We start from the raw sequence: 23700 nt of genomic DNA on the forward strand, positions 1-23700 counted from the left end.
AAAAAATCCTACCCTACGACTACATTTTTAAACGTTAATGTTTATTCCTTATAAAACTGTTAACAGAATTTTTTGTATAGCTTCCGTTTTAAATCATTTAAGACTTTGGAAGACAGTCGTTTTAAGTTTCCCACAACGGAAAGATAATGGTGAACAGCAAAGAAAGAAAACAGAAGGAATCTGAGAGAGTTTCGATGGAAATAACAAGTTTGGTCAAGACTGTCTCGCCCATTCTGATTTTCTATTGGTTAAGCTTACCATCAATCGGTCCAGTTGTAAATAAAGTGGAGACGGAAGCATGTTGTTAAGGGGCGGGATCTTCCTGTCGCCATTGCTACGGTGAGAACATGTTTTCTTATAGGCTGAAAGATACCATTTTCCGCCCTCCCGCATCAGTTGCTAAGAGGCGGGACTATAGGGTGCAAAAAGGACTGTGTGCTCGAAGCACCGCCCATCCGATTGGGTGATAGGGGGCGGGCCTTGTAGCGGATAGGCTGCTGGTCCTGCCTGTTCCGGGTTAGTTGCTGGGGAGAGGCACGTGAGGAGGAGGAGGCTTGAGGAGACCATGGCGGGAGGAATGAAAGTGGCGGTATTGCCGGCAGTTGGTGCCGGGCCCTGGAGTTGGGGGGCCGGGGGTTGTGGGGCAGTGCGGCTGCTTCTGGTCCTCTTCGGCTGCTTTGTCTGCGGCTCAGGTACCGCGAGCAGCAGCTGCCAAGGGGGCGGGTGCCGAGGGTTTATGTTTAGAAAGGTGGAGTGTCCCCAGGGCGTGGGCCGTTATTCTGCTGAGGGGCGCGGGCGTGGTGCGGAGAAAGGAGCTACATCCTAGACGAATTGGGCGCCTGCCTTGAGGGGCCAGAGGCCCTGGGGGCGGCTTGCGGGAACTATCCAGAATCGGGAGGAGCCTGGAGCCCTTTTGGCGGAGACATAGAGGCCTGCACTGGGTGAAAAGCGGTCCTGGGGGCTCCGTCTTGCTTCACTGGCTTCCTCGATTTCTTTCTTAAAAGGAAGGTGACCCGAGGACCGAATGGACAGAGAGCACTGCCATTGGAAAGGGAGCATCCTGTTCATTCAGAAAATTAGCAACACCTGAGCATATGCTGTCAGGACTCAGGGAACAATGGCTGAACAGATGATTGTAGTTCACTGAAATGTAATGATCTCTTATCAATAACTTGCGGACTTGTAAGATCCTGGCCCCTACCGGCCTTATGGGACCGATGTGGAGCAGTTAAATTCCAGTTTCCGAAAAGAGAGAAACGTTAGTTAATGTCTAGTAATTTTCTTTTGTAAATTTATTCATCCTCAAGCGAACTTTCTTGATGACTGCTGCTGCTTAGTTGGCTTTGGACTGGGATGAAATTATTTTCCTTTTCCGCTTTATTTCAGAAAACCTAGGGTGTGTTTGTAAAAAAAAAACCTCCTTCGAACCTTGTTAATTGCACGACAGAAAGATAAGTTTGGAAGCTTCCACTGGAGGAAGTTGAGACTCTTGGGGTTAAGGATAACCATATCTTGTAAACACATACGCTTTCTCTCCTCTCCCATCGTTTGCTGCCTCTTTCTTCTTGATTATCCTGAGCTACAGCTTTAAGATTATCTCTCAACCTTAAGGATACACAGAACTAGTTTCAAAGTGCAGCGACCGTCTGAAACTTTTTTTTTTTTTTTAAGGGAGAGGGATATAGGTATCCAAGTAGACACTTTTTCCAGAGTCAGGGCCCAGAGTATCATTTGAAGGACTGCGTATGATCGGAATGACCTTTGACCAGATGTTTAACCGTAGAAGTTTGTGTATTGTGGAGATGAAAGTATTTATTACAAAATGCTCCTCCTTAGTGCTCAGTTAGTAGTCTCAAGCTTTCTTTAATAAGATGAATGGGGACTTTTTGGCTTGGAGAAGGGTAAACTCAGGGAATACTTGTTTTTCGTGGCCTAGTGGATGATGTAGGTGGTAGCTACAAAAGACAGTCATGTAACAGCTTTCTAAAGTGAGAGGTACCTAAAGAGAAAATGGAGTACTTCAAAAGACAAGAGTTCTTTCTCACTGAAGGTTGTTGAATTCGATTATAAAAATCATTTTAATTTATTTTAGATTAGTTGACAAGAACAATTAAGCATAAAGAAGTAGAAAAAACATTCACTTTATTTTGTCAGAGTCAGTCCGTTAAAGCACTCTTTCTTCTGGTCTGTTTCTATGTGCTTTTAATTTAAAAAATTTTGTTTGAATTTACAATACATTAACTGTCAGCAGTCCAGTTCTCTTCCTTGGAGGCCACCAGTTGTTACCAGAGGTAGTTTTCTTATTTGGTTTTGTAGCATAAGCGTTTTCCTTTGTCATTTAAAAGTCTTCATTAAAGTTATTCTACTTTTATGCTATGGACAAATTTTTTTTTTTTTAAGAATAGATTCTTAAAAATGGCTAAAATATGTTTAAGACCCTTGAAACATCTTGCTAAAATATTTTTCTGAAAATATGTGCCAGTTTATACTACTATCAGCTCTATTTGTTTGTGACCCGTATCCTTGCCAGCACTGGATATTCCAGACTAAAACACCTTTGCTAATTTGGTAGATTGAAAGTGGTATCTTAATTATTTTGAATTTCTTGCATTAATTGTGAAGTAGCATCTTTCAAGTGCTCATTAGTTATTTAATTATCTGTTTAGACTTATATTTTTTAGAGTGTGTGTCCTTTGCTCTTGGTCTGTTTATTGTGATTACTATTTATTGGGGTTTTTGTGTACTTTTAAAATCAATTGATGAACCTTTTTAACATATTAAGGATATATATTTTATAATTATTTATTACAAAACTTTAATGTTTGTCCCTTTTTATCTTTTTTATTTAGATCTTTTTAAATAGAAGAGTTATATTTTTATGTGGTTGCTAGATTTTATTCTTTTTTAAATTTTTATTTGGTTAAACAGAACCATGTGTGATCTTAGTTTCCCGACCAGGGATTGAACCCAGGCTCTGGCAGTTAAAGTGTGGAGTTCTAACCACTGGACCGCCAGGGAGTCCTAGGCATTTTAGTTCCCCAACTAGGGAGCACACCCACACCTTCTTGTATTGGAAGCATGGAGTCTAACCACTGGACTGCCAGGGAAGTTTCTTGATTTTATTCTTTAGATTTATTTCCATTGCTTTTATACTTAAAGAGCCTTCCAGAATTGAGTTTTTATATGTGTATATTTTGTAGTACAATTTAATTATTTTTCATTTTACTTTTTAACCAATGATTAATGTTAGCATTTGGTGTGAGGTGAGTAACTAGATGAATTTTGTCTTCCAGATAACTGTCAATTGTCCCAGCATCCCATTGAATAATCTATTGCTAAGCCCACTAACTTAATGATGCTAGTTTTTAAAGAGAATTTTAAAATGCTTTTAAGTATGAACTGGATTACCTCTTGACATAAATGATTAGAGGCTATTTAAGAATTAGAGGAGGTGGTTTTTCATGACTTTTTTAGGTCTTTTCTGGTCCTCAAATACTATGAATCATTTTCATTACCTTCTACCAGTAAGATGTTAAAAGATCAGTGCTGTTGATTGAAAAGTTGATGAATATAAGTAAATAAGAAGTTTCTAACTTTTGAGTAGCTAGTTCATGGGTAAATACAAGCAAGCAAGTTGTGATCCACTAAATTCCAAGAAGAATTCGATCTTTGGGCTTAAAAGGCATTTTTAAATTTATTTTTTGACTACCTTGTGGCATTGGAGATCTTAGTTCCCTGACCAGAGATCGAGCCCATGTCCCCTGCTGTGGAAGCTTAGAGTCCTAACCACTGGACTGCCAGGGAATTCCTCCCAAAGTGCTGCCTCTTATAAAAATGTTTTATTTCTTTAGGAAAATGACATTGAATTTATGTATTTAGTTTTATCTTTTTATTTATTTTTGGCTGCACTGGGTCTTTGTTGCTGTGAGGGTATCTTTCCTAGTTATGGCAAATGGGGGCTACTCTCTCTAGCTGTAGTGTGGGCTTCTCATTGCGTGGCTGCTCTTGTTGCAGAGCATGGGCTCTAGACACTGGGCTTAGTAGTTATGTCACATGGGCTTAGTTGCTTCTCTTCATGTGGGATCTTCTGGGATCAGGGGTTGAACCCATGTCTTCTGCATTGGCAGGTGGATTCTTTACCATTGAGCCACCAGGGAAGCCCCTGAAGAATTTTAAAATTGTCTTAAAAATACTAATTCCTTTTCCTGGCATTAAGTTTTTCAAATGGCCTATGCTATTGACATATTATTTGTATCTTACTGTTTCCCTGGTGGCTCAGATGGTAAAGAGTTTACCTGCAGTACAGAATACTCTCCCTGGGTTGGGAAGATCCCATGGAGAAGGAACTGGCAACCAGTATTCTTACCTGGAGAATTCCATGGACAGAGGAGCCTGGTGGGCTACAGTCCATGGAGTCACAAAGAGTCTGACACAACTGACCGACTAACACACACACTTTCTTGAAAATGGGTTTAAAGATGAGTTGTGTTACATTACTTGCTGTAGGAGAGGAGTTAATAAAGTTAATAAACTCTTGGGTTTTTAAAAATTTATTTGTAACCACAATAGTTTTAAGTTTCACAAATTTTACTTTCTTACAGTCTCCAGAAGAAAATAAACTTTTGATTCAAATTTATGAGTGGGTGTTCTTTCAGTATATTTGTGGATTTGCTAGTGAAACAAATGTCAGTAGAATTTTGGAAAGGTTTCACTTTGTGAAAAATAGGCTTGGAGGAAATCCAAACTACTATTGAACACTAGTAAGAAGTTTATAGATGGGGTTCAGGATATTCTACCCCAAAATATGGCACCTTGGCATACTGAATATTTGAAGCTGAAGGAGTCTGAGAAAACAACAGAAGCTGAAAAGTCACTCTGACCTTCCCCACTTTGCCATTTTTCCTTGAAATAGGCCATAAAATCCTCATGTGAGAGGTGCCCTCCCTTACCTGAAGGAAAGGAACATCCTTAGCTTTGAAGACAAAGGGATACAAAGAAGAATCCTAATAAGTAGGCCTTGCTCAGTTTCCCCCACTTTACTATAGTTACCTCATACCCAACCCATCTTATTCCTCTTTGATGATGCACTCTTCATCAAACCTAGCATAAGAGTATGTAGGTCTGTTTCTTCGGGTCTTTGTTTCCCTAGAGGCTTTCATGTCACATGTGAAGTGAAAGTCACTCAGTCATGTCCGACTCTTTGCGAACCCATGGACTGTAGAGTCCATGGAACTCTCCAGGCCAGAATACTGGGGTGAGTAGCCTTTCTCTTCTCCAGGGGATCTTCCCAACCCAGGGATTGAACCCAGGTCTCCCGCATTGTAGGCAGATTCTTTACCAGCTACGCCACAAGGGAAGTCGCATAAAACATTAAATAAGTATGTATGCTTTTCTCCTGTTAATATGTCTTTGTCAGTTTAATTTTCAGGCCTGGCCAGGCTCTTAAGAGGGTGAAGGAAAACTTTTCCTTCCCCCTACAAAATCAACTGAATTTTAAAATATTGAGATACAATTCGCATACCATAAAATCCACCCTTTCATTGGTTTTTGGTATGCAGTTGACCCTTGAACAACTCAGATTTGAATTGCATGAGTCCACTTACACATGGATTTTTAGTTTCAGTATATACATATTACACTTCCTGGTCTTTGGTTGGTTGAATCCACAGATGCGGAACTGTGGGTACAGAGGGCTGGTTTTTGACTGAGCAGAGAGGCGGCATCCCTACAAATCTGTTGGTCAAGGGTCAGCTGTACTCATAATGAGCAGCCATCACCACTAATTCCAGAATATCTTCATTATTCCAAAATGAGACTGGATACCCCTGAGGAGTCATTCCCCATTCCCTTCTCCTCCCAGCCCCTGGCAACTACTAATCTGCTTTGCTTATTGTGGATATTTACATAAATAGAATCATTTAATATGTGGCCTTTTGTTTGACTGGCTTTCATTCAGCATAATGTTTTAAAGGTTCATATAGTATATATCAGTACTTTTTTTTGTGGCTGGATAATATTCCATCATATTGATAATACCACTTTTTGCTTATACATTGATCAGCTGATGAGATTTAGGGTGTTACCACATTTTGGTTATGGATATAGCTGCAGTGAAGTTTTGTGTACAGGTTTCTGTGTGAACATGTTTTCAGTTCTCGGGTGTATACAAAGGAGCGGAATTGCTGTGTCTAATAACTGTTTTTGTTTTTGAGGAACTGCCAAGCTGTTTTCCAGAAAGACAGCATTTTTTATTCCCACCAGCAATGTGTGAGGGTTACAGTTTCTCCACATCCTTGCCAACTGTGGTTATTGTCCTCTTTTTTTCTTTGGTTTAGCCATCCTACTGAGTGTGAAGCGGCATTTTATTGTGATTTTGACTTGCATTTCCATAGTGATTAATGATGTTGAGCCTTTTTTCATTATGCTTATTGGCCATTTGTATATTTTCTTTCAAGAAATGTCTATTCAAATCCTTTATGTAATCTAAAAATTTTTTTTTCTTCTCTTTTTGTTGAGTTATAGTAGTTCTTTATATATTCTGGATACTAGACCCTTATCAGATAAATGACTTACAAATATTTTCTCCCACTTTGTGGGTTGTCTTTTCATTTTCTTGATAGGGGCCTTTGAAACAAAGTTTTTAAATTTTTTGAAGCCATTGTCTAATCCAAGGTCACAAAGATTTACACACTTGTTTTTTTTCCTTCTAAGTATTTTGTAGTTTTTGCTCTTAATGTTTAGGTTTAGGACTGAATTTAACAGTTCAGTTCAGTCGCTCAGTCGTGTCCGACTCTTTGCGACCCCATGAATCGCAGCACACCAGGCCTGTGTGTCCATCACCAACTCCTGGAGTTTACCCAAACTCATGTCCATCGAATCGGTGATATCATCCAGCCATCTCATCCTCTGTCATCCCCTTCTCCTGCTGCCCCCAATCCCTCCCAGCATCAGGGTCTTTTCCGATGAGTCAACTCTCCAATACTTTGAGGTGGCCAAAGTATTGGAGTTTCAGCTTCAGCATCAGTGCTTCCAATGAACACCCAGGACTGATCTCCTTTAGGATGGACTGCTTGGATTTCCTAAAATTAGTCAGCTTCACTCTAAAATTGTGTCATTGCCTTTGTGCTTGTATAACTTTGGTTTTCTAAGTTTTGGTGGAGGTTTTTGTTTTGGGGTGTTTTGTTAGTTTATTTAGATCTTTCCCCCTTTACACTAAGAACCAAAGTGATAACTACATTTCCACTTAGAGTAGCATTTAATGAGTTGATATATACAATATGGTACAAGGAAGATACTGAAATGTTCTGTGGTAAAGAAGGTAGCTTGTGCAGACTGCTGCTGCTGCTGCTGCTGCTGTGTCGCTTTAGTCGTGTCCGACTCTGTGCGACCCCATAGACAGCAGCCCACCAGGCCTCCCATCCATGGGATTCTCCAGGCAAGAACACTGGTGTGGGTTGCCATTTCCTTCTCCAGTGCATGAAAGTGAAAAGTGAAAGGGAAGTTGCTCAGTCGTGTCCGACTTTAGCGACCCCATGGACTGCAGCCTACCAGGCTCCTCTGTCCATGGGATTTTCTAGGCAAAAGTACTGGAGTGGGGTGCCATTTCCTTCTCCGTGTGCAGACTGAGGTGGGAAGATTCTGAGAGTGGTCACCTGTTAACCTTAACTTACCTGAGTTTGAATATAAACTCCTGAGGGTACCTCTTCTGTTTTGGTAAAATCTAAGGGACTGCATATGTTAATTGGTCGCTTTTAAAACTTGAAACAAAAACAGCTAGGAAAAAGAAACTTTGCAGTCTTTTAGTATCTGTTTAAAGTACTTCAAATACAAAAGATGTTGCTAATTTTGTTCATCCTACTCAGGAAAGGAATAGAGGAAATCACTGGATGGGTTACTTTAGCTATGCCTTTATAAGGAAAACAGGACCTGGTATGAATCTCACTTAAGCAATTTATTAGCTCTGTGGCTTTGGACTAAGTACTTAATTGTTCCTAAATATCAGTTTCCTCATTTATAAAAATGAATATTATGAGAGTGCCTACCTGATAGCATTGTTGGGAGGGTTAAATGAAACACATATTGTCTGTCTTAATACACACATAATAGTGGATTTTATTACTACTCATCCTGGATTAGTGACTATTTATAATATTTTTTAAAATTACATTTGACAAAAACAAGACTCTGCCTTACTCCTTCTCCCATCTTAGTTTTCTTCTTTGTGTCAGTCCCTGATATTTTAACCCAGCTTTTAGAAAGTAGTCAGTTTAATTTTTTTAAACTTTAGAAAGTTTAAAAACTTTTAGAAAGTAGTCAGTTTAATTCTATTCATGAAATGAGTTATGGTTATTAGTTTGTTTTGTTATATTTAATTGTTATTTTCTTTAATTGTTATTTTTTTTCTTTGCATAAAGCCGGAATTGATTTAAACGTGGTCACGCTTCGGGAATCCGAAATTCTTTTTATGAATACCAGTCGACAATCCTGTTACAAAAATGTGCTTATCCCAAAGTGGCATGATATATGGACACGGATACAGGTAATGATTTCGAGGCTCTGGGGAGTGGCAGATTTTGTGAATATTTGATTAGTGAGTACTTTGACACTTAATTCACTTTTCACAATTAAAATATATATATATATAAAAATATATAAAATTAACAACCTTGATAAGATTGCAGTTATTCTTAATCTCATCAGTGTTCTCATCAGTAAAGCGTTTATCCCTACTTTGTGTTCCTCTCTCTGTTCCTTTAAGTGGCCCACAATACTTGACCCTGAGGTAAACTTCCTTCCTCCTTTTCCCCAAGAGACTATTTTCTTCTCTTCCCGGGCTCCTTTTACACACACACACCCCTCTTTCTTTTTAAAGGCCTCATGCCTTCTTTGGGCTGGAAACTGTTGCATGCGTGTCAGGATGTACACTCTGCCTTGCTACTCCTATTGTGTTTTGATTCTGCACAAGATGTTGCATAAATGCCCTGAACTGGTTTCCCCTTGATAGAATGACTTTGGTCTCTTTTATTTCATAACACTGTTGAGCCACCTGGCAAGCAAGAGCGTCTGGCTGTACTGATTAAACAAAATGAGTCCTTTGGAAATGTTTCTGCTGCTATAAGCATAGTCACTGATCAGAGCATTTGTTCACATCAAAAAACACAAGGGTGGGCTTTTTCAAAAAATTCTCTTTTTTCATTGTCTGATATAAAGATCATATTCCATCTGGGGCACATTATAACCAACATTTACCCATAGTCCGTAATTTGTGACAAAGGGTTGAACTCAGCCTGTCATTATGGGAAACATTTTTGGTGCTGTTTACGCCTGGCAGTTTTCTTTATATTCTGGACCCTTGCTTTGTATGATCTTTCATAAATAGCTGTATTGGTAACTCTTTCAACTTAGAAGTCTTTTTTTTTTTTTTACCCCTATGCTCTAGCCTAATAGATTCAGATCATGTTAACAATAAGACATTCTAACAGTTGCCTCTGAGCCATGTGCAGTGCTATTTGCCTAATTATCTTTTAGCTGCTTTTATCTCCATATTTCTCATAAGCCTGTGAAAAGCCAGTGCCATTAATGATTTAGCTATTTATTCTAAAGGGTTTTTTTTTTTTTTTTGTATTTGGAAAAAGTTTAAATTCCTACTTCCTTCTTTCTCATCCTGATTTTGCTCATGTTACAGATCCGGGTAAATAGTTCCAAACTGGTACGAGTCACCCAGGTGGAGAATGAAGATAAACTGAAGGAGCTAGAGCAGTTTAGTATCTGGAACTTTTTTTCCTCCTTTTTAAAAGAGAAATTGAATGACACCTATATTAATGTGGGTCTATACAGCACAAAAACCTGCCTCAAAGTTGAGATTTTAGAGGAAGATACCAAGTACAGTGTCATTGTGACTCGGAGTAAGTCTTACCTCTGTTTTTCTGATGGATTCTATGGTGAGAAGAGACTGAGCTTTGGAGGGTATAATTAGTGAGAGAAGTCAGTCCAAGACAGCTCCATTTTGGTTCTGATTATAACCTGAATATACCACTGCTCCGAACATTGCAGAGAGACTCCACCCCTCATAAAAGCCTTTAGGCCTAGATTTGAGACTTCACCATGTCTTTCATTCTGAGTACTTCCTTACTTGGATTGTGAAGGCTTGAATTCCTAATACTTCCAGTGGCTCTGAGCTGATATACCTAGAATTCTTCAGAGTTGGATAGATGTATTCCTGTCTTTTGGGCTCTTTAACTGTAGGCCTGTATATTTCAGCCTACATTTAAAGACATGAATGGTTAAATCAAACTGAAAATAAAATAGACCTGAATACCTCACAAACAAAAGAATATATGTGGAACCATAAATATGAAGATCACTGCAGTTTCAGGCTTATTCAGTATAACTGGGAGTTTTCCCTTCTCTGGATGTGTCTGAGAAAGTTTCACAGAAGAGGCAGATCATTATCCTGTTGAATTCTCTGACTTTTGGTCTTTTCTTGGTAACTGCTCGCCCAGGAGAATAATGTTGTGAGCAGTAGAAGTGTTCCTGGGTTTTGCTACAAAATTTGTTGTGCGCTTTTAACTGTCCTAGAGTTCCATAGTTCTTTCGTTGAACAGGATCAGCCTCTTTTTTTGGTGTTCCCTTTGCATTTACTGATCCCTCTTACTCCTGTCTGTGGACCTCCCCTAGACTCAGCTCTTGAATGGGAAAGCTGTGGGAGTGACTGGTACACCAGTAAGGGACTTGTGCTTGGGCTCCCTGGTCCTGGGCAATCAGATTGAGTGTAGGCTTTTCCAACACAGTGCTCAGATATCGTCAAAAGAAGTAGGTGGTGGTGGTGGTCAAGAAAAGCAGCCCCTTAGAGAACAACAGAGGACCCTGACCCAGAGTTCTGGGCTAATCCGAGCCTGTGTGACTTAAGGCTTGAAAACCAGGGTGGTGGAGACCCCTTGTGGGCAGTTGCATGAAGTGCTGATGGTACTATGGCTCCAACCAAAGCAGAGCTTAGCTTCCTTTAGCCTTAGTGTAGGTAGCCAAAACAAAATAAACTCTTCAGGGAAGTATAGACAGAGACCTAATTATACTTTCTTTTTGGAAGGGTGCCAGGCTTTGTGTGGAATGCTGTTAAAATGCTGTTTAGGTGGGCTGTTTGCATTTATTAGCTGACCAGTGATGCCAACATTGCCTTTTATTCTGTAATGCTTTAAATTGTTCGGTTCCCTTGTTAAGCATAAATATTTTATTTATTTCAGGATTTGACCCCAAACTCTTCCTCATTTTCCTCCTTGGACTTACGCTATTTTTTTGTGGAGACTTGCTGAGCAGGTAGGTTCTAAGGCTAGAGGGCGGAAGGAGGATGCTCAGACCTACCCGCTTGACTTCTATCATGAAGTCTTAAAGTGCTGCCATTCCCTTTATGGATGGACTAAGTCATTATCTGCTTCAATCATTACAAAATACTTTAATGTGTGTTATTATTTTTATTTTTTCTTGTATTAATAAGATTGGCAATAATGAAATTCCCCTATTAGGTTACCCATAATATGATGGGATTTAGCCAATATATCACCATCCTTCTACCATTAGCCATATTTAGCCCTCATTTTTACAGGGTTGTGTTTTACATTTTACAGGATGAGTTTCATGCTGTTCAGAGGTAAAGAAGCAAGGATCAATCACTTAACTCATTTCCTGCCTGTAGAAACCCACTAGCTAAGATAGGTGAAACAGGCATGTACAAATACAAAGGAAACACATAGTCTCCCTGATAGCTCAGATGGTAAAGAAGCTGCCTGTAATGCAGGAGACTGGGTTCAATTCCTGGGTCGGGAAGATCCCCTGAAGGAGGGCATGGCAACCCACTCCAGTATTCTTACTTGGAGAATTCCATGGACAGAGGAGCCTGGCCGGCTACAGTTCATGGAGTTGTAAAGAGTCGGATATGACTAGTGACTAACCCCCATGTGCACAGATAACAAACATTCAGCAGAGATAGAATCAACATTAACTTTGTATACAAGGAGAATATTTGTGAAGTAGTGAATGAAAGCTTAACCAATTGAAGTTCAGCTGGAGTGAGGTTGTTGGAAGTTGTTCCTTATTTTGGGGATCCTGAGAGAAATTCAAAATGAAGGAGGAATATTTGGTAGAAAGAGCCTAGACTAAGAGTAGGAGCTCTCTGTTCTATGCCCTTTGGGGTAAGCAATTCAGTTCTTGTTATTAGTTTCTACTTGGCAGTCCTCTTATCCCTTTCTTCTCCCCAGAGAAGCTGTGCAGTTCCCAGAAGAAAGATTCTCATTAAAAATTGGGTGGGGAGCAGTTCTGGGGATGGGAGCTGGAGACTAAGCAGAGGTTTATTGTTGGGGTGTATTTGAGGGGCTGACATTGGTACTAATCCTTATAATTTGGCAGCAACTACACTGTACTGGTCTCTTTAGTTTTCTGACCTCAAATGTTGAGCAAATACCTGTTCTCATCTTGTACCTTTTTCCTACCTTTTGGCTGGGATTGTGGTCTGGTTTGAACAGTGTCATGTGTGAAGAATACAAATGTAGTAATGAAATGAATTTTCTCTCTGCAGAAGTCAAATCTTCTACTATTCTACTGGGATGAGTGTGGGAATTGTGGCCTCTTTACTAATCATCATTTTTATAGTATCCAAGTTTATGCCCAAGGTAAGTGGCAGAATCCTCGCATGCAATCAGGATGAGCTTGGGTAGATGAAGGATTGTTTTCTTGGATAATCTTACAGCACTGAAAATTTGCATTGATGGCTGATAAATCAATGTCCTACTTTTTCCTTGTTTCAGAAAGATACTTTCCATGATGAAACTTGGAGCCTGATGGCATACAATCTCTCCCTTTTTATTTGAAATCCTGTGTAGAGTGTGTGTGTGTGGGGTGGTTAAAGTGTTTTTCCTGTTTATTAATTATATACATTATATAGCCAGGCTTTTAAGTTATTTAGCATCTCATTTTCCCAGTGTTCTTTGCACACTGTATAATTTTAAGTGTAAAGTACATATTTTTAAGAGAGATGTTTTGTGCATTTTTAGTAGGTTGAATTTTTTTTTTAAATTGCAGTTCCATTTTGCTTCTTGTATGTAGGGAAAGCCTGTTGTAACTTTTTGCTTTCACTTCTACTCTGTTTTAGAAAAGTCCCATTTACATCATCCTGGTAGGAGGCTGGTCCTTTTCTCTGTACCTCATTCAACTAGTTTTTAAAAATTTACAAGAGATCTGGAGGTGTTACTGGCAGTATCTTTTAAGTAAGTGTTATTGGTTTTGCTTTCCTTTTTATATGTTTATAGGCTGTTTTAGTTAATTTGATCATGAAAAGATATTGCCTGCTTATGGAGTTTAATAGTCTATGCCATTTTATTAACTTGTAAAAATCATAGTTTTTATTTCTAACTCTACAGTTGTCACCTTTTCTTAAATTAAGATGATGCTGCTAGGGAGAAGACTAATTTGTTGGGGTTTATAGGTACATCTCTCTTTATGCATAGACATCTTTCTGAAAAGCTGTAAATTGACTTTTGAATATAATCGTATTTTAAATTCACTTGAGGACCTTAAGAAGTAAAGGACTCTATAGTGAACACTATCTGTAAAACAAGAAAAGAATCCTTTGGTTGTAAAGATAGTAACTCTTAATCTATCCTTTGAGAAGGAATTAATTTGGATTTTCATATATTAGGTTTTTGAAACAGACTATTTTAGAGTTGTTCAACATGTAGCTTTAATTCCCCGTTTGAGAATTAAATAAGTTTGAGACAACAGAAATGATAGAAACTTAAAAGAGATGAATATATATGAATAATGAAGGAAGTATGAATAATTGAATAAAGATCTTATCCATTTTCCTGGTTCAGTAGGTGCTATATAGTGAATTTACTGCTGCTCCCCAGATGGGATATTTTTACCAATTGTAGATGAAAAAAGAATGTCTTCTGATAACTCTCCTCATAGGCTATGTGCTCGCAGTTGGATTCATGAGTTTTGCAGTCTGTTACAAGTATGGGCCTTTGGAGAATGAACGAAGTATCAACCTGCTGACCTGGACCTTGCAGCTGCTGGGCCTGTGTTTCATGTATTCCAGTATCCAGATACCACACATTGCCCTTGCCATTGTCGTCATTGCACTGTGTACTAAGAACCTGGACTACCCTATTCACTGGCTGTACATCACCTACAGGTGACTGAAAGGCAATGTAACTTTGTACTGAAGCACGCAATGTGGGATGCAGTTGCAGCAAAAGGAAACAGGTTTTGACCTGGGAGCCTCTTTGTTAATGTCAGTTTATTGTATTATGTTTCACTTGTGTTTCTTTCAAGTCTTTCTTTTTAGATTCTCTGTAAACATTTTAAAGAACTTATAAATTCTAATCATTTTATATAAAATAAAAACATCTAGTAAAGTGTCATGTGTTCCTGTTACCACTAGGTGGTGCAAAGTATATTACTTTTATGCCACATGCCTCAGTCACCTGGTTTCGGATTATGTCACACTGCCTTTCAGATTGTTTTGGGAGTCCTAGTCTTAGTTTAAGGTGTAATTCAAGCATGTGGTCACTTTTGCCTGGTGACTATGGAATGGTCATAGGTTCTGAGGTTTTTCTTTCTAGTACAGATAGTCAAAGTAATACCTTCAGTTCATGGGGAGATCCAGGTTAATGCACCACAATCTTATGCCATCATTTTCTTGTAGTTTTCCATTTATTGGGAGATAAATATTTTGTCTATCACTTATAATGTGAATTTATTCACATTAGTGAATAATATTGACTACTCTGACTTGTCAATGGTCTAATGTGTCAGGCGTCCATTATAACTAAGGATATCTGTGGAATAAAGGTGGGAGTGATGACTCTTAATGATTTAGGCTCTCTGCTATATGCTTGACCCACTGAAGGGAGTTAAGAGATAACGATGGACGAAGATTACTGATTAATCATTCATGATGTTATTTTCGTGAGCACAGAAAGATGTGTAAGGCAACAGAAAAGACTGTCCCCCCCCGTCTTCTGACAGAAGAAGAATACCGGCTACAAGGAGAGGTGGAGACCCGAAAGGCTTTAGAGCAGCTTAGAGAATACTGCAACAGTCCAGACTGCTCAGCTTGGAAGACTGTTTCTCGAATTCAGTCTCCAAAGAGGTAAACAAACTCTTGGCCACAAGTACCAGGCATCTGTCAGGGTAATCATGACCCTAGAGTTTTAATAGAGACTGTATTTCTATAATCATTTTGTATTTGTGGCTTTGTTTTCTTGTTCTTCTAGGAGTAGTCAAGGGAAGGTTACGTATATCATATGTTTAGCCGTAGCCATTTTCTGATTCCTCAAGGAACTATTTACTCTAACTTTGATTGTAGCATTGAAATAAGAAGATTCTAGTACAATATTAAGTTTCTCCTCTTACAGTTTTGTGTTGCTCTCTGAATGTTTAATGTATTTTTTGAGGTGAGAGGGATCCTTTTATTTGGAAGCAGTCATACCAATGAATATATGAAACTTCAGTTTGGAATCTTGATGGCATAAAGTTTATAGGGCCATAAACACAAATAAATGTGCAATGCTCCTTAATCTTATCAAGGATTACAGATAACTGAAGGAACTTTAGCACTTCCATAACTAAAAAGGGTAAGCAGACTTCCATAACTTGAAAGTGCTTGTTAAGCAGGATGGTGTTGTAGGGAATATCCGCCTACGACCCTAGTTTTCCTCCTCTTCTCATTTCTTGCTTTGGTCTACTTACCTGCCAGAGGAAGGATAAGGCTGGGAGCTAGGCTCAGTATCATTTGAGCTGAGAGCACATCAAGATTTCAATTTGTTCTTATTTTGAAAGAAAACAGGGTGGAAGGCAGCTTCTAATGAGTAAATGAGTATTATCTTCTCTTTTCCAGGTTTGCTGACTTCGTGGAAGGTTCTTTCCACCTCACACCCAATGAGGTTTCTGTTCATGAGCAGGAGTACGGCTTAGGGAGCATTATTGCCCAGGACGAACTCTCTGAAGAAACATCCTCTGAGGAGGAGGACTCAGATTCTCGGTACCCCCTTGTCGTACAACAGAACAGCTTCCTGACTTAGGTGGATTGACTTCGTACCTCAGTGGTCCAGGTTGCGTGTGTTTGGTGTGCAATTGCTTCTCAAATCTTTGAAGCCGGGTGAGATAACTGCAGAAATTCTTCCACTGAAGTTAGAGGCCTGAGTAGACCTCCCTCTGGAAATGGTCTCTGTGGGGTCCCAAGGAAGCAGAGTGGATAACGTAGTGGCTGCTTCCCAGTACATCCTGTTGGTTCAGTTCTCAGCCCGCTTTTATATTTCCGAAGAAACTAGATTGCCACAGCTAGCCTGGGGCATTCCAGTTCCTCTTTGAAGTTGGTTCAATTGTGGCATTTCAGACTCGGAAGTGATAACTGTTACATGTGAATTAATGCTTTCAGACTATGGCAGCATCTTCAGAGACAAATCCACAAATCTGAGCCTCTCTTACTTCTGCTTTCATTTCGTAACTTTAGCATAATCCTTGTTTTAACTGTTCTAAGAGGAAAATGGATTATTATTTGCCTGTCTTGTTTTTTTAAATTAACACATTAAAAAAAAAGTGAAAGTTATGTTCCATTACTAGCAAGTGCTCCAGAGCGACAGGCCTCCCACACATTTATTAATATGGGTTGTCCATTAAAGCCCCAGTAACTCTTGTGCTGAACTTTGAATTAATTCTCACACCAATGATATTCTAAGTCCTGCTTACTTTAGGAACATGCCTGCAGGCCCTTCTGTAGATGAGGTCTGTTGGGGTTTTTATTATATTGCACTGGCCAAAAAGTTCGGGATTTTCTGTAAGCTCCTTACGGAAACAAATTTTTTGGCCAACCCAGTATTTAACTTCCAATTCCAAATAGGCTTTTAGGCATCCCTTCCAATTCCTCTTTGTCCCCTTTGCCCTTTCAAGAAGGGTCTATTCTCTCATCTCTGATTATGTACACTTCAGATTGTTTTATTTCTTATATTTTCTTCTCTTTGATTTATAGCATTATTCCCACTAATTAGGAGAAGTGATCTTATTTAGGGAATTTAAATGCTTTTTACTGGTTCTCTTATTTTTCCTGTCCACTGGTCACACATCTTTGAATTGTTGTGGGATCAAGAAATTATCTCCTTTTCCTTCCCCTTCCTTTGTCTACCCATTCGATTAATACCTATTCTTAATAGTCTTTGCTTGCCACCTGTCCCTCTCCCTGCAGGAAGCCTGGCTCATTTGTGAGCCCTGAAACTATCTGTGAAGGCTCTTGATACAACATACATGTTGTAGCTGTGTGGCTGCCACAATTCGCATTGCCAGGAGACAGACTTCCAGATCATCCTTGTGCTCTGGGTGCTTGCGCAGCCATCAGGATCAGGTGTGCTTTCCTATGAACTTCTTGTACTTATTTGCAATTCCATTTCTGACCAGAGGTTCCTGCTGCCTTTTATTACAGTGGCATTGGTTTCACATTCTTTTGCCATTGGAAAGTACCCTTATAAACCAGCAATGCTATTTATGAGGGAGCAAATTCCCAAGTCTCTTGTCATTCACTTGGTTCTGTCTTTGTGATCTTCACCCTTGCACCTTGGAAAAAGCTGTAAAAAGCCAGGAAGATAGACACTGATGGCAGGAGCATAGTATTGAACTGACGGACTTACCATGTCGTGGAGAAGACAGATGATTTTTGTTAAAAATCTGCAATGAATGACTCCTTCAGACCACCCATTTAACAGATAATTTTGAAAGGCTCTGGGCTCCATTACTGACTTCCAGAATGTCAGCTCTGAGACTCCGCTCCAGATGGCCAGTTGATTTTTTTCTGACAGTGTTTCCCACAGCTTTAAACTGTCCTAAAGTTACAACTACCTCAGTTGGCAAATAGGCTTATAGAAGAAAGTGGAAAATACAGTATTTGGACAGATGATGTGGGTTAAAATGCTTTATATTAGGAAACCTTTCTATCTTTGTAGTTATGTACATGGTAGCATTATATCCCTCTGCAGAAAACTATTAAGGCTTCTGAATTTTACTTTTTTTTTTTTTCCTCATTTATAGAAATTGAAACTTTGCATATTTAAGCATAAGCTGATTTGAAAAAATAATGCAGCTGTACAGGTGGTCTCAGGGTTCCCTTGAGACTTCGGTACCTTCGCCACATGGCCACTTAGGGATATGGTCACTTGCTTCTAGGCTAATACTTCCTGCCACCTGTCTTTATTTCAGTGAGAAAGCACTGTGAAGTAGAGAAAGATTCTCATCTTTTTCTGTTTAGTAAACTCCTTGTGATATACCACTTCCATCTCAAGACGAGTTTTTCTCACTGTGTTTGAATTTGGGATGAGTGAAATCAAACTCGGTTTATTACTCCCTGTCTGGTAGTTGGAGAACTGAGCTGTAGGCAGTGCCAATGACAACAGGTCCCATTGTCGTGAGAGCTCCTCTCAGCGAAGGACGGTGCGGCTGGTGTGCCGTGTGCCCTTGCCCTGCCCTCCTGTGCAGCTCTTCCCCAGATGCCTCTGAGCCTCTGTGTGCCCGGAGATTGCTTGATTCGGTCCACCTTTAGGAGCTGCTCTTGTCTCCTGCTTGGCCACTTAGTCTGCTGGCTCAGTCAGTACTGGAGGCCCTCATTTAATTTTCTCTGGCAGTTACATTGCAGCTTCAGCATAGTCTTGTCTCTCAGACCGATCTCATCAGGAAGGATTGAAGGGATAACTGGAGTGAGCTGGACATCAGAGCCCTCGTCTGCCGCCACGTCAGCGTCTTGCTCCACAAATATCAAGCTGCAAATTGGCCCTTGGAGTCAGGGTCTCATCAGCATCAGAAATCTATGGCCTCTAATGGATCTGATCAAGTTATATAGAGCATGCCTCCCATTAATGGGAGTACAAGTCAACTGGCTTAAAACACTTTCCCTTCACTTTTCCAGTCAGATTGCTTTCATGAGACCAATGGAACCAATGACTGAAAATATGGAAAATTTAGCACTTTTGATATCTTCTAATAAGAAATACTATCAGCCACTTCATGCCCCAAAACTAGTTTATTTCTCCCCCTAAATTCATGACTTTTATATTCTGTTGCAGAATTTTGCTGATGATACACTTTTGAGTACTGATTTTGTGCTGATAAAGTCCATTCTAGGGCCCAGCCTTTTCTTCACTGACTTGTGTTCCCTTCAACCCAGTCCCCACTTTGCATGTATGATAGACAGTTGATGAAGGAAAGCACCCAAATAGGCTAGATAGTTCCCCAGGGCCTGATTTCCGTAAAAGGCTTGGGAATGGATTATGCAATTGCCTTTCATATTTTTGTGGTTCCAGAAAAAAAGATGGGCTCAGATGGATGCCTGTGTAAAAATGGTTCCTAGCTATGTACTCATAAGTTTTCTCTGAATTGAGTAGTGAAAGTTGAAGTAGGAGGAAAGGAAATTAAATGTCCTAGTATTCCTTTGGACTCAGGTCTGACATGACATATGAGATAATAACCTATATTGAAATGCCAAGAATTTTATCTGAACCAAGGAGAGGACAGTTTGACAGATTTATTATGCCTTCATGTTACATAGGCACTGAAACAAAGTAATAAACATAAAATAGCCATTGTGCAAGGCAAGTGCACCTAAAACTTTTTGTTTATGTTTTGATGTAAAAGAAATTGATCATTATTTTTTTAGGGAAACCTATGCAATTTTGGTGATCCAGTGGTGTCTCTTGATAGCTTATGGATTCAGTTGCTGTTGAGGTAGATTCTAGACAGTTATTAACTTGAAAAGGGAGTTTGGTGCCTTATATGATGGGAGCCAGAACCTGCTGGGAATAAACAAAGCGAATTCACACCAGTGTCAATGCACAGCTTTAGCAGGAAGGAAATGGCACACAGCACCCCCAGATTTGGGGCTTTTGGCTCCCACACCCCCTGCCCATGTGCATCACCATCCTTTTCACACTTGACAATAACTTGAAAATGGTGAAATCACTATCTCTGCATTTTTCTGCAACATGGGCGATGTTCTTGTTAACATAATAGGTAGCTCTTAATGTAAGTATTAGAACTGTTACAGCCTGCAGTTGCCTCAGTTTATCATGTTTCTAGGATTGATGGTGGAATAGGGAGTTCCTGGGTAAGTTTTAGCCTGTGGGTAATGCCTTAGAGTTATTTTAAAAGATTTGTCATTTATATTTAAAATAAGTGTTCATGAATGTTTGAAAGGAACAAAATGATCAGGGATGACTCTTTGCCATGGGTCTCATTTTCACTCTTTTCTGTAAGAAAAATAAGCAATGTCTTATTATATATTTTTTCATTTTTATTGTTCAAGTTTGTAAGTAATCCCAATTTTAATAAAGTTTTATATACTATGTAGTGGTTTCTCTTAATGAACATGTGCTTTTCTTGTTAGGATCTCTTGTCTTCAGGTATTCAGCAATTAGCTCTTCTGGTTCATCTTTCTAGACAGGTGTTTTGCATGTTATTTATTTTCCTTTTTTTTTTTTAAAAAAAAAAACACTTCTTCCCTTGGAATTTCCCAGTGATCTAGTGGCTGAGACTCCATGCTCCCTGTGCAGGGGGCCTGGGTTTGATCCCTAATCAGGGAACTATCAATAGATCTTGGATGCAGCAACTAAAGAATGTGCCTGCCCCAGTGAAGATCGAAGACCCCACATGCCAAAACTGAGACCTGGTGCAGCCAAATAAAAAATATTTAAAAAATAAACCACTGCTTCCCATCTTGGGTCTGTCTTGGTCGACTTCCTTGGACTGAATGGTTTCCAGGATGCCAGATCTCTAAGAGGTATTCTTAAAGGAGCAGAGGGTTATACCACTGTACTGTCTCAGAGGAATATAACATATAGCTTATTCCTGGTCCAGGGAGCTACTTTGTACTCTAATTCTTTTTTTTTTTTTTTTAATGGTATAAAGGATCATTTTCTCCACTGAGGTGAGGAGAAGACCTATGGATCCAGCTGTGAGATGCCCACCAAGAGCTTCTGTTGGGTGAAAGGGAGCAGGGCTTTCATGTAGTGAGTATTAGGGGACATGGAATAAAAACTTCAACTGTGTCTCGGCCCGGCTTCTGCAGTAGGGAGGAGACTGGTGGCTTCCATTTTCTGTTTTGGCTATTTTCTTTGCTCTGGGAATCCATTCTAGACTTTGCATTAATTCTGTACCTGTCTCTTCTTATTCAGGCCACATGGAAATCTATTGTCTATTTTTTAAAGACTATGAAATAGAATGGAAACAGGATGTGGGCCGCATGTGAATTTATGTAGATTAATGCACAGTGATGACATCTTTTCATTCTGTAACCCTACTAGGTAAATAAGAGACATTGGATGATCATCAGTGGTTGAAATAATAAAAAAGCGTTAATTGCCAGATTTATAAGATCGTAGGATTAAAAAAGGTGTGTAAAAGTAGTTCCTTTCAAACTTCAACATGCATAGGAATCATCTGGGGAGCTCGTTAAACTGAAGACATGGGATTCAGTAAGTCTGGGTTGAGGCCCAAGATTCTGCATTTCTAATAAGCTTCCAAGTGATTCAGATGCTGCTGGTCAGTGGACCTCACTTTGAGTAGCATTCTGCTTGTTGCCTGGCACGTGGTAAGTATAGCTAACTCTTCAACAACCTGGGAGGGGGGCATTGGTTAGGTTTGCCGACCCTCTGTCCAGTCAAAGCCTATCCTATAATTTTACAGTTGATGGGCCTCTGTACCTGCCATCCCACATCTGCAGACTCAGCCACCCATGGATCACGTAGTAGCAATATGTACTTACGGAAAAAATCTGAGTGGGACCAGGGAGTTCAAACCCATGTTGTTCAAAGGTCAGCTGTACTTGATCAATGTTACTAATTGATACCAGATAATTGATGAGAGTCAAAAGACCCTCTACTACCAAATACCTCTCCACCATATCTTTTTATTGTGTGACATCTTTTTAAAAAGTGAGTGTCCTGGGAGGACCAGTGAGTGTGAATTCAATAACTGTGAAGGCAGATTGCTGTCCGCTCAACTCAGAAATCAGCATCCAAGGGTTTAGAATTGCTGCTGCTTCTAGTTCTTCTTTGCCATCTTTCTGAAGTATAATTTATAAAATGATACAATTCACTAGTTTTAGATTTTGCTGAGTTTGACAAATGAAAACAGTTGTAACCACTACCAAAGTCATGATCCAGAGCATTTCCATCACCCCCAAAACTTCCCTCATGCCCCTTACACAGACTAGAAATTTTACTGGGAGAAGAAGGGGATTTAAGCTCCAGTTGCTTCAGTTTTCCTGAGAAGCAGGAGGTCAGATCCTGCACCCCCCTGTGTCTCCTCCCCATCCAAGAATGCTGACAGATCTTGTAATCCTAGCTGGGTCGGGTGTGTATTTTGTACCTTGTAAATTTAGACTGACCCACTTGTTTGCCAAGAACTTTCTGGGTTTTAGCACTCAAATACTCATGTCCAGAAAACTCATCTCAGATCCCAGACAAACCAGGGTGGTTGGTCACCCTAGCTGTGACATTCATGCCCTTGTTTCTAAGCCTGAGTTTCTCATTTTAGAGTCAATTCTCTCCTGGGAGCACAAAGTAGGCACTCAATAAACAAGTCCATGGGTGGACAGAAATGAACCTCATTGTAGGCAGCGGCAGATTCCTGGCCTGGAGAATACAAGGCCTGGGTTCTGATCTTGGCTCTGCCAGGTCTGCAGTGGTATGATCCTGGAAAAGTGGTTTCTCACTCTAGGTATGTTTCCTCCACTGCAAAATAGGGGATCCTTAGTCACTTCTGCCTCTGCTGTGATATAGCTCTACCCATCCATGGAATTACGTTCTGATGACACTTCCACTCAGCTTTCTCTTTCTTTCTTGCCTCTTGCCATTTCCCCCCTTCAAATATATATAGTAGGTCAATAAATTATGTAAGGGGAGATTCATAATGGAATTGCTGATGGGCCAGGCTTACGCAGAGAGCCGTGAGAGCAAGAGAGTGTGGACTTTGAACCAAGCAGCTGTGGCTAGGAGTTGGAGAGTCAAGTTTCTATTTTCAGGTAAGTGTTTGTAATCCTGATTTGCTCTTTGTGCGTTATTGGGAGGGAAGATGGTGGGGATAGGGAGCCTACTGTTTAGGAATTTTCCTGGGTGGATGAAGAGGTCCCGTGGCAAAGAGGATTTTATATGCTTTTTGTCTAGTGGAGGCAGTGATTTCCAGCTGAGCTAGTGCCCAGGAAACAGCACCCAGGCTGTTATTCAGTATTCTAACACAGAAGAAGGAGTACAGAGAGAAATACCAGAACTGGCCCAAGCTGGAATCTATGGCCAACTTAGGCTCAGGAAGCTGCCATTCTGTTTCTGATTCTGCCACATGCTGTCTGTGGAACTCAGGGCACGTTGTGTAACCTCTTTGAGCCTCTGTGTTTGTCTCTAATTTTCCTTTTTGGTGGAGTAATTCTGCACTGCCTACTTCACAGGGTGGGTTAATTCAGTGAGATGACACAGCTGGGAGTTCACTGAAACTGAATAAATGCAACGTTGGGTGTTATCCTTAACTTGGAGGCAAATGGAGAGAAACTTGGGGGTTTTGTCTGCTTTTTTGTTGGCTCTTGTCTATTCCTCCAATAGTGTCACCGATACGCCCTGGCTCCCAATAATATAAGAAGTATGAGGGAGGTACTATTTCTTTGGTCAGAAGACACCA

General features: G+C 39.9%; 1 protein-coding gene across 1 annotated transcript; it reads left to right on the top strand.

Moving 5' to 3' along the window:
• Window positions 1–530: 530 nt before the first annotated feature.
• Window positions 531–20375, top strand: NEMP1 (nuclear envelope integral membrane protein 1). The gene is made up of 9 exons (XM_070789440.1): window positions 531–692; window positions 8415–8539; window positions 9686–9905; window positions 11241–11313; window positions 12569–12662; window positions 13142–13256; window positions 13960–14185; window positions 14972–15145; window positions 15893–20375. The coding sequence occupies exons 1-9, from the start codon at window positions 566–568 to the stop codon at window positions 16074–16076; spliced, it is 1338 nt and encodes a 445-aa protein (XP_070645541.1). The 5' UTR covers window positions 531–565; the 3' UTR covers window positions 16077–20375.
• Window positions 20376–23700: the final 3325 nt, after the last annotated feature.

Source organism: Bos indicus, chromosome 5 (genome assembly GCF_029378745.1).
Source record: "Bos indicus isolate NIAB-ARS_2022 breed Sahiwal x Tharparkar chromosome 5, NIAB-ARS_B.indTharparkar_mat_pri_1.0, whole genome shotgun sequence".
Lineage (NCBI taxonomy): Eukaryota > Metazoa > Chordata > Mammalia > Artiodactyla > Bovidae > Bos > Bos indicus.

Excerpts from the sequence above, each read along its gene's own strand:
- NEMP1 (XM_070789440.1), top strand. The coding sequence starts at position 566 with ATGGCGGGAGGAATGAAAGTGGCGGTATTGCCGGCAGTTGGTGCCGGG. Across the intron at positions 11,314-12,568 it reads TGTGGAGACTTGCTGAGCAG|AAGTCAAATCTTCTACTATT; the intron begins GTAGGTTCTAAG and ends TTCTCTCTGCAG. Across the intron at positions 13,257-13,959 it reads TTACTGGCAGTATCTTTTAA|GCTATGTGCTCGCAGTTGGA; the intron begins GTAAGTGTTATT and ends CTCTCCTCATAG.